Source organism: Amblyraja radiata, chromosome 1 (genome assembly GCF_010909765.2).
Source record: "Amblyraja radiata isolate CabotCenter1 chromosome 1, sAmbRad1.1.pri, whole genome shotgun sequence".
NCBI lineage: Eukaryota > Metazoa > Chordata > Chondrichthyes > Rajiformes > Rajidae > Amblyraja > Amblyraja radiata.
The window spans coordinates 192,444,738-192,460,113 of NC_045956.1; the positions used below are offsets into that span (position 1 = coordinate 192,444,738).

Genomic DNA, 15,376 nt, shown 5'->3' on the forward strand with positions numbered 1-15,376 from the left:
GTTAATAAAAAGATTAAATACATACAGCTTTAAAATTAACATATCTAAAATTGAACTAAAAACAGACATTCAGACCGAACAGTGGCTTTGCCTTGACAGGTATGGGCGAGGTTAGATGTGTTGGTGTATGATGTATGGGGAGGGGACTATATTCCCGAATCAGAAGCCATGCATGAACAGCGAGGTCAGGCTACTGCTGAAAGCACGGGACGCCGCTTTCAGGTCAGGCGATGCTCGAGCCTACAGTTCATCCAGGGCTAACCTGAAGAAGGGCATAAAGAAGGCCAAGCACTGCCATAAGCTAAGGATTGAGGAGCACTTCAACAACAACTCCGATCCCGACGCATGTGGAAAGGCATCCAGGCCATCACGGACCAAAGACCCACCAATACCAACCCCACATCCAGCGACGCCTCCTTCCTTGAGGAGCTTAACCACTTCTATGGCCGCTTCGACAGGGACAATCTAGAGATGGCCATCATGGCTGTGCTCCCTGCCGATCACCAGCCCCTCACACTCACCCCCCTACGACGTGTACGTGGCACTGAGTAGGATTAATGCACGCAAGGCTGCTGGCCCTGACGGCATCCCCGGGCGCATCCTCAGGGCCTGTGCTGCGCAGCTGACAGACGTCTGGACTGACATCTTCAACATGTCACTTGCCCAAGTAGTTGTCCTTACGTGCCTTAAAACCACCTCCATCGTGCCGGTGCCAAAACACTCCACTGCGGCAAGCCTCAACGACTTCCGCCCAGTTGCACTTACTCCCATCATCACCAAGTGCTTCGAGAGGCTGGTCCTGGCACACCTCAAAGGCTGCCTACCCCCCACATTGGATCCCTATCGTTTGCCTACCGCAAGAACAGGAGTATGGAGGATGCCATCTCAACGGCACTTCACTCCGCCCCCACCCACCTTGACAACAGAGACACTTACGTAAGAATGCTGTTCATCGATTATAGCTCAGCATTCAACACCATTATACCCTCTAAACTGATCACCAAACACGGTGACCTGGGCATCGACCCCTCCCTCTGCAACTGAATACTGGACTTTCTAACCAACAGACCCCAGTCTGTTAGGTTAGACAAGCACACCTCTTCAACCCTCACCCTGAACACCGGCGTTCCACAGGGCTGTGTGCTGATCCCCCTCCTATACTCCCTCTTCACCTACGACTGCACACCTGTACATGGTACTAACACCATCATCAAGTAGGCAGATGATACAACGGTGATTGGCCTCATCAGCAACAACGATGAGTCGGCCTATAGGGAGGAGGTCCAGCTCCTAGCAGCATGGTGCGCTGACAACAACCTGGCCCGTAACTCCAAGAAGACCAAGGAGCTCATTGTAGACTTCAGAAAGTCTAGGGGCGGCACGCACACCTCCATCCACATTAACGGGACGGAGGTGGAACGTGTTTCCAGCTTCAGGTTCCTGGGTGTCAACATCTCCGATGACCTCTCTTGGACCCACAATACCTCAACTCTGGTCAAGAAGGCTCACCAGCGTCTCTTCTTCCTGAGGAGACTAAAGAAGGTCCATCTGTCTCCTCGGATTCTGGTGAACTTCTACCGCTGCACGTTCGAGAGCATCCTTACCAACTCTATCACAGTGTGGTATGACAACTGCTCTGGCTCCAACCGGAAGGCACTGCAGAGGGTGGTAAAAATTGCCAGAAGCATCACCGGTTCCTCACTCCCCTCCATTGAGTCTGTCCAAAGCAAGCGTTGTCTGCGAAGGACGCTCAGCATCGCCAAGGACTGCTCTCATCCCAACCACAGACTGTTTACCCTCCTACCATCCGGGAGGTGCTACAGGTCTCTTCATTGCCGGACCAGCAGGTCCAGGAACAGCTTCTTCCCTGCGGCTGTTACACTACTCAACACTGTACCTCGGTGACTGCCAATCACCCCCCCCCCCCCCCCTGGAAACTCCTCCCACCAGGAAAAAAATAATAATTGCACTACTATTACTGTATGCACATAAATATATTTATTTATTGCTCATATTCTATGTTGCTCTTCTAGGGAGATGCTAACTGCATTTTGTTGTCTCTGTACTGTACACTACACAATGACAATAAAGTTTGAATCTGAAATTGAATCGGACACAGTCCGTTAACCAGTTTTATTGCCTGTGGGAAGAAGCTGTGTAGCATCCTGCTGGTTCTGCAGCTGATGCTCCTGTACCTCTTCCCAGATGGCAGAATGGAGAAGATGTGGTGTGATGGGTGATAGGGGTCCTTAATAATGGAGATGGCTCTGCGGATGCTGCGCTTCTGATAGATCTCGAACAGGAAAGGGAGAGGGGCACCAATGATCCTGCTGGCTGTCTTCACTATCCTGTTAAGTTGTCTTTGTTCATAAGCCTTGCAGCTCCCAAACCAGGAAGTGATGCCATAGGTCAGTGCAAAGATCTTAGAGCAGAGCAAGATGGGCTACTCCTGCGAAATACAATGGGCTGACGTGTAGTACGCTATGGAGGGGATCCTGGGCATTTTCCCCCGCCCATTTTAGTAACCGGAGCCTACCTGACCCGACCCGACTCGCAGTGTAATCAATGTTGCGGGGCAACAGTTTGTGTGTGTGATTATAGGGTTAGCAGTGTTTGAGTTGATTTTGTAGTAACCGGAACCGACCCGACTCGCAGGGTAATTGACATTGCGGGGGAAGTTTTTGTGCGTGATATAGGGTTAGATTCATAATTCTGTTAGTTCATAATTCTGTTAATTCTTGTTAAAGAATAAAATGTTTATAAACACACATACATGAATCTGATATAAATGTATATAATCATATAACACACACAATTATATTTCTTCTGTTCCAATGATGAACTTTATTTCAGACTAGACAAGGGACATTAAATAAGAAACATTGTAAACCTCCCCGCAACTTCACACACACTAGGTGGAGGCTGCTGACACCAGCGCCACCGGAAGTACATAATTCTGTTAATTCTTGTTAAAGAATAAAATGTTTATAAACACACATACATGAATGTGATATAAATGTATATAATCATATAACACACACAATTATATTTCTTCTGATCCAATGATGAACTTTATTTCAGACTAGAAAGGGTCATTAAATAAGAAACATTGTAAACCTCCACGCAACTTCACACACACTAGTCTGAAATAAAGTTCATAATTGGATCAGAAGAAATATAATTGTGTGTGTTATATGATTATATACATTTATATCACATTCATGTATGTGTGTTAACAGAATTATGTACTTCCGGTGGCGCTGGTGTCAGCAGCCTCCACCTACAGCCCAGTATCTTTTTGTTTTTTTGTTTATTTAGTTATGTTAAAGTGTGTTTTTTTGGTGTTTTTATGTGGGGGAAGAGGGTACGGTGCGGGGGATACCGTCCTTCAGTCGCTTCCTGGAGAGGACGCGACTATTATTCGAGTTGTGTCCTCGCCCACCCCCCCCCCCCCCAGCGGCCTACCTACTGGATTAGCGCGGCCTTTCCTGCCGGGATCGACCAGAGCTCCAGCAGCGGCGGGACAGCGCTGTAACATTGCGGGGCTGGCGATGCCTTACCGGGGGTCGCCGTCTGGAGCCCGGAGTGCTGGACCTGCTGCACCGACATCATGGAGCTGCGGTTTGCGGGTTCCCAACGCGGGCGGCGCTGATCAACAACGCGGGGTCCTGCGACTCCGCCCGGCTCGGCCTGCGGACTAGGGAGCTGCGGACTCCGGCTGCGGGAGGCGGCGGATCTGGAGGTCCGGGCCGCTGAGGAGGAGGATGTTCACCGTCGGGGTTCGGCATCGGCGTTCCACCAGCCCGGCGTGAGGGCCTGAACATCGGGCCACCCGGGGCGGCGACTGCGGGTGCCCGGAAGGCCCAGACCACGGATGAACATCTGGGAAGAACGGAGGGGAGGCTGGCTGGACTATGGTGCCTTCCTCACCTTGGTGCCATTTATGTTATGTTGTGTCATGGACTTTGTGTTTGTGCTTTTTTTTTAATTCAATTTTATTTTTAATATGTTTTATTATTTATTATTTATTTATTTTTTATGATACTGCCTGTAAGGGAAATTCATTTTGTTGTCTCTAATTGAGACAATGACAATAAATTGAATACAATACAATACTAGGCCTTATCCCCCCCCCCCCCCGGCACTCCCTCGCCTGCCCCCACACTACAATGTCTCCCCCCCTCCTATGCCCCTCTCCCGCTGCCCAGGGCCGCGCACCCCCTCTCCCTCGGGCCGCGCACCCCCTCTCCCTGCTGCCCCGGGCCGCTCACTCCCTCTCCCCGGGCCGCGCACTCCCTCTCCCTGGGCCGCGCACCCCCTCTCCCCGCTGCCCCGGGCCGCGCACTCCCTCTCCCCCGGGCCGCGCACCCCCGCTGCCCCGGGCCCCACACTCCCTCTCCCTCTCCCCGGGCCCCAGACTCCCTCTCCCCACTGCCCCGGGCCGCTCACTCCCTCTCCCCGGGCCCCACACTCCCTCCCCCTCTCCCCGGGCCACGCACCCCCTCTCCCCGCTGCCCCGGGCCGCGCACTCCCTCTCCCCGGGCACCACTCTCCCTCTCCCTCTCCCCGCTGTCCCGGGCCACTCACTCCCTCTCCCGGGGCCGCGCACTCCCTCTCCCGGGGCCGCGCACTCCCTCTCCCCGGGGCCCGCACTCCCTCTCCCCGCTGTGGAAACAAAAATCCGATCTTTGGCCGGAAGCAAGATGGCGGAACAAGATGGCGGGGACTGGTTGCTAAAATGAGTCCTATAATCACCCATGAATCCGTCCATGAGCGTACTACACGTTTGCGTAAGAGTAACCCATCTTGCTCTGCTATATCTTTGGGTCAGTGTACTCTCGATGGTGCCCCTGTAGAAGGTCATTAGGTGAACAGTAGGGAGACCTGCTTTTCTTAGTCTCCGGAGAGGGTGGAGCCGCTGCTGTGCTCTTTTGATCACTGCTGTGGTGTTGGTCGTTGAGGTCAGGTCATCCGGTCCTCCAAGCCCTCACCAAGATGGCCGCCTTAGATGACCTCACCAACATGGCATCCAACGTTAGCTAATCCTGTCTTTAACCACTAAATGGCCGCCTAGGAAGGTCCCCATAACATCTCCTTGTCTTGTCCTTCAGCTGCTGTCCGACCCGGCCTGCCCCAACAGTTTAGTTTCGGCATTGTTTAGGGGCAGGTGCCCTCACCAATATAGCCGACCTGGAGGACCTCAATCCAAGACCTCACCAACATGGCCTCCACCATTAGATAATCCTTTCTTTTCCCCCGTAAATGGCCGCCTAGAAGGTCCTCCACGCCCATAATATTGCCTCCCATTTTCCAATACACATATGCTGCCCGGCCCGGCTCAACAGTTTAGTCTCTAGCCCTGTAGGGTTTAAAGTTGATGATTAAAGCTGGTCCGCCATGCCCTCACCAAGATGGCCGCCGTGTAGCACCTCATCAACATGGCCTCCACCATTAGATAATCCTGCCTTTAACCCCTAAATAGCCAGAGAGGAGTGTGCCCACACCCATAACATCTCATTGTTGTCTCCTCCAGATGCTGCCCGACCTGGCCTGCCCCAACAGTTTAGCATTAGCCCTGTTTAGGGGCTAGTGCCCTCACCAAGATGGCCACCCTGGTGGACCTCATTCCAAGACCTCACCAACATGGCCTCCACCATTAGTTAGTCCTTTCTTTTACCCCCTAAATAGCCGTCTAGAAGGGGTCCTCACCCACATAACATCTCCTCCCATTCCCCAACACACAGACGCTGCCCACTTCGATCCAACAGTTTAGTCTCTAGCCCTGTTATATTGGTATAAAATTGATGAATAGAGGGGACGGTCCTCCATGCCCTCACTAAGATGGCCCCCCGGGAGGACCTCACCAAGATGGCCGCCGATGGTTGTCAGTTGGTGGGCGGAGCCGCACTAAAGTGACAAGGTACTCAAAAATGCTGGAGAAACTCAGCGGGTGCAGCAGCATCCATGGAGCGAAGGAAATAGGCGACGTTTCGGGCCGAAACCCTTCTTCAGACTGATGGGGGGTGGGGGGTGAGAAGGAAGGAACAAGGGAGGAGGAGGAGCCCGAGGGCGGGGGGATGGGAGGAGACAGCTCGAGGGTTAAGGAAGGGGAGGAGACAGCAAGGGCTAGCAAAATTGGGAGAATTCAATATTCATGCCAACCGGACGCAAGCAACCCAGGCGGAATATGAGGTGCTGTTCCTCCAATTTCTGGTGTTGCTCACTGTGGCAATGGAGGAGACCCAGGACAGAGAGGTCGGATTGGGAATGGGAGGGGGAGTTGAAGTGCTGAGCCACCGGGAGTTCAGGTAGATTATAGCGGACTGAGCGGAGGTGTTCGGCGAAACGATCGCCCAACCTCCGCTTAGTCTCCCCGATGTAAATCAGCTGACATCTAGAGCAGCGGATGCAGTAGATGAGGTTGGAGGAGATACAGGTGAACCTTTGTCGCACCTGGAACGACTGCTTGGGTCCTTGAATGGAGTCGAGGGGGGATGTGAAGGGACAGGTGTTGCATTTCTTGCGGTTGCAACGGAAAGTGCCCGGGGAGGGGGTGGTAAGGGAGGGAACACACAGAGAGTGGTGAATCTCTGGAACTCCCTGCCACAGAGGGTAGTCGAGGCCAGTTCATTGGCTATATTTAAGAGGGAGTTAGATGTGGCCCTTGTGGCTAAGGGGATCAGAGGGTATGGAGAGAAGGCAGGTACGGGATACTGAGTTGGATGATCAGCCATGATTATATTGAATGGCGGTGCAGGCTCGAAGGGCCGAATGGCCTACTCCTGCACCTAATTTCTATGTTTCTATGTTTCTATGGAAGGGAAGAATTGACAAGGGAGTTGCGGAGGGAGCGGTCTTTGTGGAAGGCAGACATAGGGGGAGATGGGAAGATGTGGCGAGTGGTGGGGTCACGTTGGAGGTGGCGGAAATGGCGGATTGTTGTGATATAGTGACAGTTGGGCGCGGGGAGGCGGGACCGGAAGCGCGAGGGCGGGACAGGAAGCGCGGGCGATGGGCCGGGGCGGCCGCCGGTTGGCTGGAGGACGGTGGGTTGACGGCGCTGATTGGAGGAGAGACAGAGAGAGACTGAGAGAGCAGGAAGAAGAGAGATGAGACGTGGATGGAGAGATGAAGACGGAGGCGCTGGTGAGAGAGAGAGAGAGAGAGAGGGAGTGGAGGAGGAAGAGGATGGTGGAGGGAGAGGAGGGTAGAGGAGAGAGGGAGTGAGAAAGACGCGGAGGGAGCGAGAATAGTGAGGGGAGGAGAGGGGGTGAAGAGGAAGGGGGGTAGGTGGGGATAAGGGGAGGGTAGTGGGTGGGAGAGAGGAGGTTATTGAGGGGGAGGAGGAAGGGAGAGGGTGGAGGGAGAGAAGGTGGTAGGAGGGGAGGGAGAGAGGGGGTGGAGTGAGTGGGAGGAGGGGAGAGTGAGGGGAGGGAGGAGGGAGCATGAGGTTAAAGAGGAGAGGTTGAGTGTTGAGGAGGGTTAAAACCTGGCTTAAAATATTTGACAGTGTAATCCAGCCTATTGCGCTTTATGGTAGTGAAGTATGGGGTCCGCTCAGTCACCATAGTTATAGTAAATGGGAAAAACATACAACGGAAGACCTGCATGCGGAATTTTGTCGGAACATCCTCCGTATGCAAAGGAAAACACCAACAAACACATGTAGGGCGGAATTAGGCAGATACCCACTGATAATAAATATCCAGAAAAGAGCACTAATATTTTAGAATCACCATCAATCTAGCCTCTCCCCAGATACCCTCCAGTTTAAAGCCCTTCAAACACAAGAGGAGAGCCCAGAAAAATGTTCCCTGTGTGAGTTGGTACTGAGACTAACTACCCCTATCCAGTTAAACCCTATCCAGTTAAATCCTGACCAGCCTCTGATCAATATTGATCCCCAATCACCAGTTAGAGTGAACCAAATTATCAAACAATGCAAAGAACCGTATTTGGAACATTGGGATAAAGAAACCAAAAGGCAAAGAAGATTAGAATGTTACTATGCCCTAAAAAGAGACTATAACTTGGCAGACTATCTCTCAACTGTTAGAGACATAAAGCAGAGACAGACCCACACCAAATACAGATGAAGTGACCACTATTTGGCAGTTGAAAAAGGAAGACAGAAGAGATTCTGGCAACCAAGAGAAAACAGAATATGCGGCCACTGTTTGACAGATGAGGTTGAAACAGAGGTGCACTTCCTCCTAAAATGCAAAAAAATTTGACAAAACAAGGAAAGCATACTTTGACAAACTCAGTGTGGCAACCCCTGATTTTAAAGAACTAGATGATACATCAAAACCAAGAATAATCCTTGGCGAAGGAAATACGGCACATCTTTGTGCACAATACGTAACAGCATGCTATAACCTGAGAGACGGTGAATGACCAACATGCACATATGTACGCACACACTAATCGACATTAACTGACACTAAGAAATTAATATTGAATTGCTAAACTTGCTATTGTGTTGTACTGCTTACAGCTGCAAGAACGTGTAGCAATCAATAAAGGGCTATAGACCTATTGCGAGTTTATGTACAGGGACATATCTGTCCATGCCCATGCACTGTATACTTGTATTTATACTTATGCATCTTAAATATGTATGTCATGTTTTAACTATATAACATGCAATATAACAATGTATTTTTTATCATGCCAATAAAGTTTTTTAATTGAAATTGAAATTGAAAGAGAGAGACAGGCAGAGAGAGAGAGATAGAGAGAAACAGAGAGAGAGGGTGAGAGAGACAGAGAGAGAGAGGAAGACAGAAAGAGACAGAGAGAGAGAGAAACAGACAGAGAGACAGACAGAGAGACAGTGCTGGAGTAACTCAGTGGGACAGGCAGCATCCGTGGAGAGAAGGAATGGGTCAAGATCCTTCTTTGCTTTAGTTTAGTTTAGAGATGCAGCGCGGAAACAGGTCTTTCGGCCAGTGGAGTCCGCGTCGACCAGCGATCACCCCGTACACTAGCACTATCCTACGCACATTAGGGACAATTTAACAATTTTGCGGAGGCCCATTTAATCTGCAACCCTGAACGTCTTTGAAATGTTGGCGGAAACCGGAGCACCCGGAATAAAAACCCACTCAGGTCAAAGGGAGAATGTACAAACTCCGCACAGACAGCACCCGTAGTCAGGATCGAACCAGGGTCTCTGGCGGTGATGCAGCAACTGTACCGCTGCGCCACTGTGCCGCACAGAATTATATAACGGTTTCCTCCACCATAAAAGCACCCAATATGTGCTTGTAATGTCCTGTTTGCCAGCTTGTTGACCCTCTGTGTTCCCCTCCTGCAGGGTTTAGGAGCCGTTGCTCGGTTTGCGGACTGAGCTTCGAGGGGCTTAGCTTTGATGGGGGACCACATGACGGGGCACAACAAGGAGAAGCGTTATGAGTGTGACGTGTGTGGCAAGGCCTGGCAGAGCCCGGGCCGGCTGGAGATCCACCGGCGGGTTCACACGGGAGAATGCCCCTTCGACTGCTCGGAGTGTAGCAAGAGGTTCACCCGCCACGACCACCTGCTGCAGCACAGCCAAATACACTCCGGCGAGAGGCCCTTCACCTGCTCCGACTGCGGAAAGAACTTCAAGACGACGAGTGAACTGAAGACCCACCGGCGACTGCACACGGGCGAGAAGCCCTATGGCTGCTCCACCTGCGGCAAGAGCTTTGCCCGGTTGTCGGGGCTGCGGGATCACCGGCTGGTGCACAGCAGTGAGCGGCCCTTCAACTGCTCCGACTGCGGCAAAGGCTTCAAGTTGTCCACGGGCCTGATGAGGCACAGGCGCGTGCATACCGGGGAGCGTTCCTACACCTGCACCCAGTGCGGCAAGGGCTTCACCCGCTCCGGTCACCTGATGGTGCACCAGCGCACCCATACCGGCGAGCGCCACTACGCCTGCACCCAGTGCGGCGAGGGCTTCACCCGCTCCAGCTACCTGCTGGTGCACCAGCGCACACACACCGGCGAGCGTCCCTACACCTGCGTCCAGTGCGGCCAGAGCTTCACCCAGTCCAGCACCATGCTGTCCCACCAGCGCACCCACATCGGCGAGCGCCCCTACACCTGCGCCCAGTGCGGAATGGGCTTCACTCGCTCTGACACCTTGCTGGTGCACCAGCGCACCCACACTGGCGAGTGCCCTTTCACCTGCAGCGACTGCGGCAAAGGCTTCACCCGCTCTGACAACCTGCTGGTGCACCAGCGCTCCCACACTGGCGAGCGCCCCAACACCTGTGCCCAGTGCGGCAAAGGCTTCACCCAGTCCTACACCCTGCTGGAGCACCAACGCACCCACACCGGCGAGCTCCCCTAAACCTGCGCCCAGTGTGCGGCAAGGACTTCACCTGCTCCACCAAGCTGCTGTCCCACCAGCGGGTGCACTCTGGCAACTGTCCCATCCGCAGCCCGGTGTGTGGAGAGCGCTTTGCCAGTGGCCAGCCCTACGACTGCCCTACGACTGCCCATACTGCGGTGAGGAGTTTGACAGCTTGCGGGGGTTGCGGCAGCACCGACGTACCCACGCCGGCGAGCGGCTGCTCCCACTACGGCAAGCGTTTCAAGAGAGCACGGAGGCTGCGGGAGCACCAGCGGTTACACACCAGAGAGAGACCCTTTGTGTGCGCTGAGTGTGGCAAGTGTATCACCCGCATGTCCAGCCAGTGGCAGCACCGGCGTACCCACAGCGGTGAGCGTCCCTTCCCCTGCCCATCCTATGGTAAGGTCTTCACCCGCCTTCACCACCTGCTGGAGCACCAGCGAGTCCACACCGGCCAGCGCCCCCTCACTTGCCTACTCTGTGGCAAGGCCTTTGTCTACTCCTCCAGCCTGCTGGCACACTGCCATGTGGATAGACGCTGTTTAGGTAAATGCTGGAAGGAATGGGTAACATTTCGGACCTTCTTCAGTCTCAACCCGAAACGTCACCCATCCCTTCTCTCAAGTGATGCCGCTGAGTTACTCCAGCATTTTGTGTCCTTTTTTTGTAAACCAGCATCTGCAGTTCCTTATTTTTAAACCATTCTCGTTAACCATCTCTGCATCTTCCCCAAAGCCTCCACATCAGTCCTGTAATAGAGTGACCAGAGCTGTATGCAATACTCCAAATGCTACCTGACCAATGTCCCTTAAAGCTGCACATATACATTCCCCTCTCTCTCCCCTCTCAACACTCTCCCCCCCACTCTACAAATTCTCTCCACTCGACCCTCTCGTGCCCCTCTCCTCTCTCTCACACACTCCCTCTCTCGCTCCCTGTCTGTCACACACATCCTCCATACCCCTTCCCTCCGGTGCCTCTCCCAGGCAGAAATAAATAGCTTCCCCCCTCCCCACATCTCCTCCGTCCCTCTCCCACACCCCCTCTCTCTGTCCCTCTTCTCACATGCACACACACACTCCCTCTCTCACACACCCTCTTTCTCTCACACATTCTCTCACACACGCAACCCCCCTCTCTTGCTGTCTCTCACGCAACCTATCTTGCTCTCGCGCACACACCATCTCGCTTGCTCTCTCTCACACATTCCCTCTCTCACACACACTCCCTTTCTCTCTCACATACACTCCCTCTCTCTCTCACACACTCCCTCACTCTCTTCCACACAAACACTCCCTCTCTCACACACCCTCTTTCTCTCACACATTCTCTCACACACAACACCCCCCTCTCTCTCTCTCTCTCACACACACATAAACACTCTCACAGACACACAGTCCCTCTCTCGCACACACAATCCCTCTCTCTTGCTCTCACGCACGCACTCTCCCTCTCACACACGCATTCTCTCACACACATTCTCACACACGTTCTCACACACACACTCTCACACACGCTCTCACATACACACTCTCTCACACATGCTCTCTTGTCACGCACACTCTCACTCACACATGCACACTCACACACGCTCTCTCACACACGCATTCTCTCTCTCTTTGTATTTTACCCTGCACATGCACTCAGTCCGCCAAGGCCTGCTGGATCTCCCGGTTGCCAACACTTTTAACTCCCCTTCCCACTCCCACACTGATCTTTCTGTCCTGGGCCTCCTCCATTGCCAGAGTGAGGTTGAAAGAGCTAATAGTCAAATCTAAAATTGAGTCGTACTTCTACAAAAGCATGGTCTAGTAGAACAAAAGAATGGCTCGGTGCCGAGTCTGAATGACTTTGCAAATTATATTGAACACAATATGGAGGACAGGTTGGCTTTTTAATAAAGACATTAAGATGGAAGCCTACGTAATAACATGTACTTCTTTCAAGGCCATAAAGATTTTTTAAAATAGCTGACGCTCCAGAGATAAGTAATAACTTGTTATTGGATGAGCTTGATTTGGACCCAGCTTTTAGATATAGATATAGATAGATATGCCATTTATTGTCACTATACATGTACAATGAGATTAAAAGCATCTCGTACTCAGTGCATACATATAATTTAGTACAAAAAACAAGAAACAGAAAACAAAACAAGGGGGGGGGGGGGGGATAGGTGCACAATTCTGCGGCGCTATATACATATCTATAAAGGCAAAATGGTGAAGGATGAATAGGTAGTATTCTTAGGCAGATTTTTAAAGTTATATTAAAATATTAAAAATTATTTTAAAAATATTAAAAATTACAATTACAATACACATTACAATTCCAAATTTCAGTACGTGGATAGAGTAGATGGATGTCCGGGTGTTGGGCTGTGAAGTCAGTGCATGTGTGAGTTAAGAGTAGTTATGACTTTCGGAAAACAACTGTTCCTGAGTCTATTTGTCCTAGTTTTGATGCACCTATAGCGCCTTCCAGAGGGCAGCAGGTCGAACAGTCCAAACGCAGGATGGAAGCTGTCCTTGATGATATTCTTTGCCCTGTTAAGGCAACGGGATGTGTAAATATCCATCAGGGAGGGGAGAGGGCAACCAATGATCTTCTGTGCTGTCCTAGTTACCCTCTGAAGCCTCTCCCTGTCTGCCATGGTGCAGCTGCCGTACCATGCTGTAATGCAGTATGTCAGCAGGCTCTCTATGGACGAGCGGTAGAAGGTCAGCAGCAGGTTAGAGTCCAGGTTGTGCTTCCTGAGAACCCTCAGGAAGTGCAGCCGCTGCTGAGCCTTCTTGATGACCGCTGTGATGTTGTCTGTCCAGGAGATGTCAGCAGAGATAAGGACGCCGAGAAACCGGAAGGTGTTGACCCTCTCCACACACTCGCCGTTGATATGTAGGGGGACTAAGTCGGTGCTGTGCCTCCTGAAGTCGACAATGAGCTCTTTTGTTTTCCTGGTGTTCAGAGCCAGATTGTTTTCTGAGCACCAGGTTGTCAACTTCAGGACTTCCTCTCTGTAGGCTGCCTCGTCTCCCTTTGAAATAAGTCCGACCACAGTAGTGTCGTCAGCAAATTTGACGATGCGGTTGTTGTTGTGGGCCGGACTACAGTCGTAAGTGTAGAGACAGTATAGGAGGGGGCTTAGCACACAGCCCTGTGGGGAGCCGGTACTCAACCTGCGAGTGGAGGCCGAGTCTCACAGTCTGGGGCCGGTTGGTGAGGAAATCTTTTATCCAGGCACATGTGAGAGTGGGGAGGCCGAGAGTGACCAATTTATCAATGAGAATGTCCGGAATGATTGTGTTGAAAGCTGAGCTATAATCCACAAAGAGCATTCGGACGTAGCTCTGCCCCTGCTCCAGATGGCTCAGCACAGAGTGGAGAGCTACGGTGATGGCGTCTTCCGTGGATCTATTTTGGCGATAAGCGAATTGGTGGGGGTCGAAGTCTGGTGGTAGATAGTCCTTAATGTGCTGGAGGACCAATCTCTCGAAGCACTTCGTGATTACCGGAGTGAGGGCCACGGGACGGTAATCATTTAGGCTGGTGATGGGAGACTTCTTCGGCACTGGGACGATTGTGGCTGATTTTAGGCAGGACGGAATAACTGCCTGGTCCAGGGAGAAGTTGAAAATTCTGGTGAAGATGACAGTGAGCTGGTGGGCACACACTTTGAGCACCTTACCAGGTACTCCATCTGGGCCGGTAGCCTTCTTGGGGTTCACTGCCAGGAGCACCCGTCTGACATTGTGCTCTCTGACAGTGAGTGGAGTAGTACAGGAGCCAGGTGAGGGTGGGAGCAGGGCTGTAGCAGGTGAGTGCTGCTGTTGTGATGTTTCAAAGCGGGAGAAGAAGCAATTTAGCTTTTCTGCCAGCGGCACACTCAGGTCTTCTGACTTTGTGGCACAGCCTCTGTAGTTTGTGATGTCTTGTATGCCCCGCCATACCTCCCGTGTATTATTGCTGGACAAGTGGGACTCTATGCTCCTCTTATGGTCCGCCTTGGCTTTTTTAATTCCACTTTTCAGATGGGCTCGAGCAGCCCTGTACAGAGCTCTGTCACCTGACCTGAAGGCAGCATCGCGGGCTCTGAGGAGTGTGCGGACCTGGCTGGACATCCAGGGTTTCTGGTTTGGGAAAACCCGAATGTTTTTGTCCACAGTCACGTTTCCGATGCAGAACTTGATATAGTCCAGCACCGTTTCTGTGAGAGTTTCCAGATCCTGGTGTTAGAATATGTCCCAGTTTGTCTGTGTAAAGCAGTCCTGTAGACTGGAGAGTGCATTTTCAGGCCAGGTTGTAACAGACTTTATGGTGGGCCTGGCACTGCGTCTGAGGGGAGTGTAGGCTGGGGAGAGCAGGAGGGAGAGATGATCTGACTGGCCGAGTTGGGGGAGGGGGATGGCTCTATACGCGTGCTTAATATTGGTGTAGACATGATCCAGCGTGTTCACCCCTCTAGTAGAGCACTTGACATGTTGATAAAATTTCGGCAGTACAGTCTTCAAGTTGGCCTTATTAAAGTCCCCTGCAATTATGTGAACACCTTCGGGGTGGTCCCGCTGCTGTTCATTAATGGTGTTCAGCAGGAGAGAGAGTGCCGTGTTTACATTGGCGTCAGGTGGAATATACACAGCCGTGACAATCACTACTGTTAGTTCTCTCGGTAGAAAAAAAGGCCAGCATCTTACAGACATGTACTCGAGGTCAGGGGAACAATGATTGTCTATGATTATCCCGTTGTTGCACCAATTCTCATGCACGTATATACAGAGGCCCCCTCCCCTGCTCTTACCGGAGTCCATAGTCCTGTCCCCGCGGAGCAGAAAGCGTCCAGCTAGCTGCATGCTAGCATCAGGTATCCCCGGGTAAAGCCAGGTTTCGGTGATAATCATAATACAGCAGTCACGAACATATCGATTTCCAGCGAGTTGTAATTCCAGGTCATCCATTTTGTGAACCAGGGATCTGGCATTGGAGAGATACAGGCTCGGTAGAGGTGGCTTGTGTGGTTGTTTTCTTAGCCTTAGCAAA

General features: G+C 51.9%; 2 protein-coding genes across 2 annotated transcripts in view; both read left to right on the forward strand.

Annotated features, from left to right (window-relative positions):
* The window catches only part of LOC116982908 (zinc finger protein 229-like), a 968,520-nt gene that overhangs the window by 812,305 nt on the left and 140,839 nt on the right, over positions 1 to 15,376 (forward strand). The window lies entirely within an intron of this gene.
* On the forward strand, positions 5,842 to 10,174 carry LOC116990327 (zinc finger protein 239-like; the record flags this gene model as incomplete). The annotated part of the gene is made up of 2 exons (XM_033047891.1): positions 5,842 to 5,912; positions 9,433 to 10,174. Coding segments are annotated over exons 1-2 (813 nt in total), but the record flags the coding sequence as incomplete, so codon positions are not given.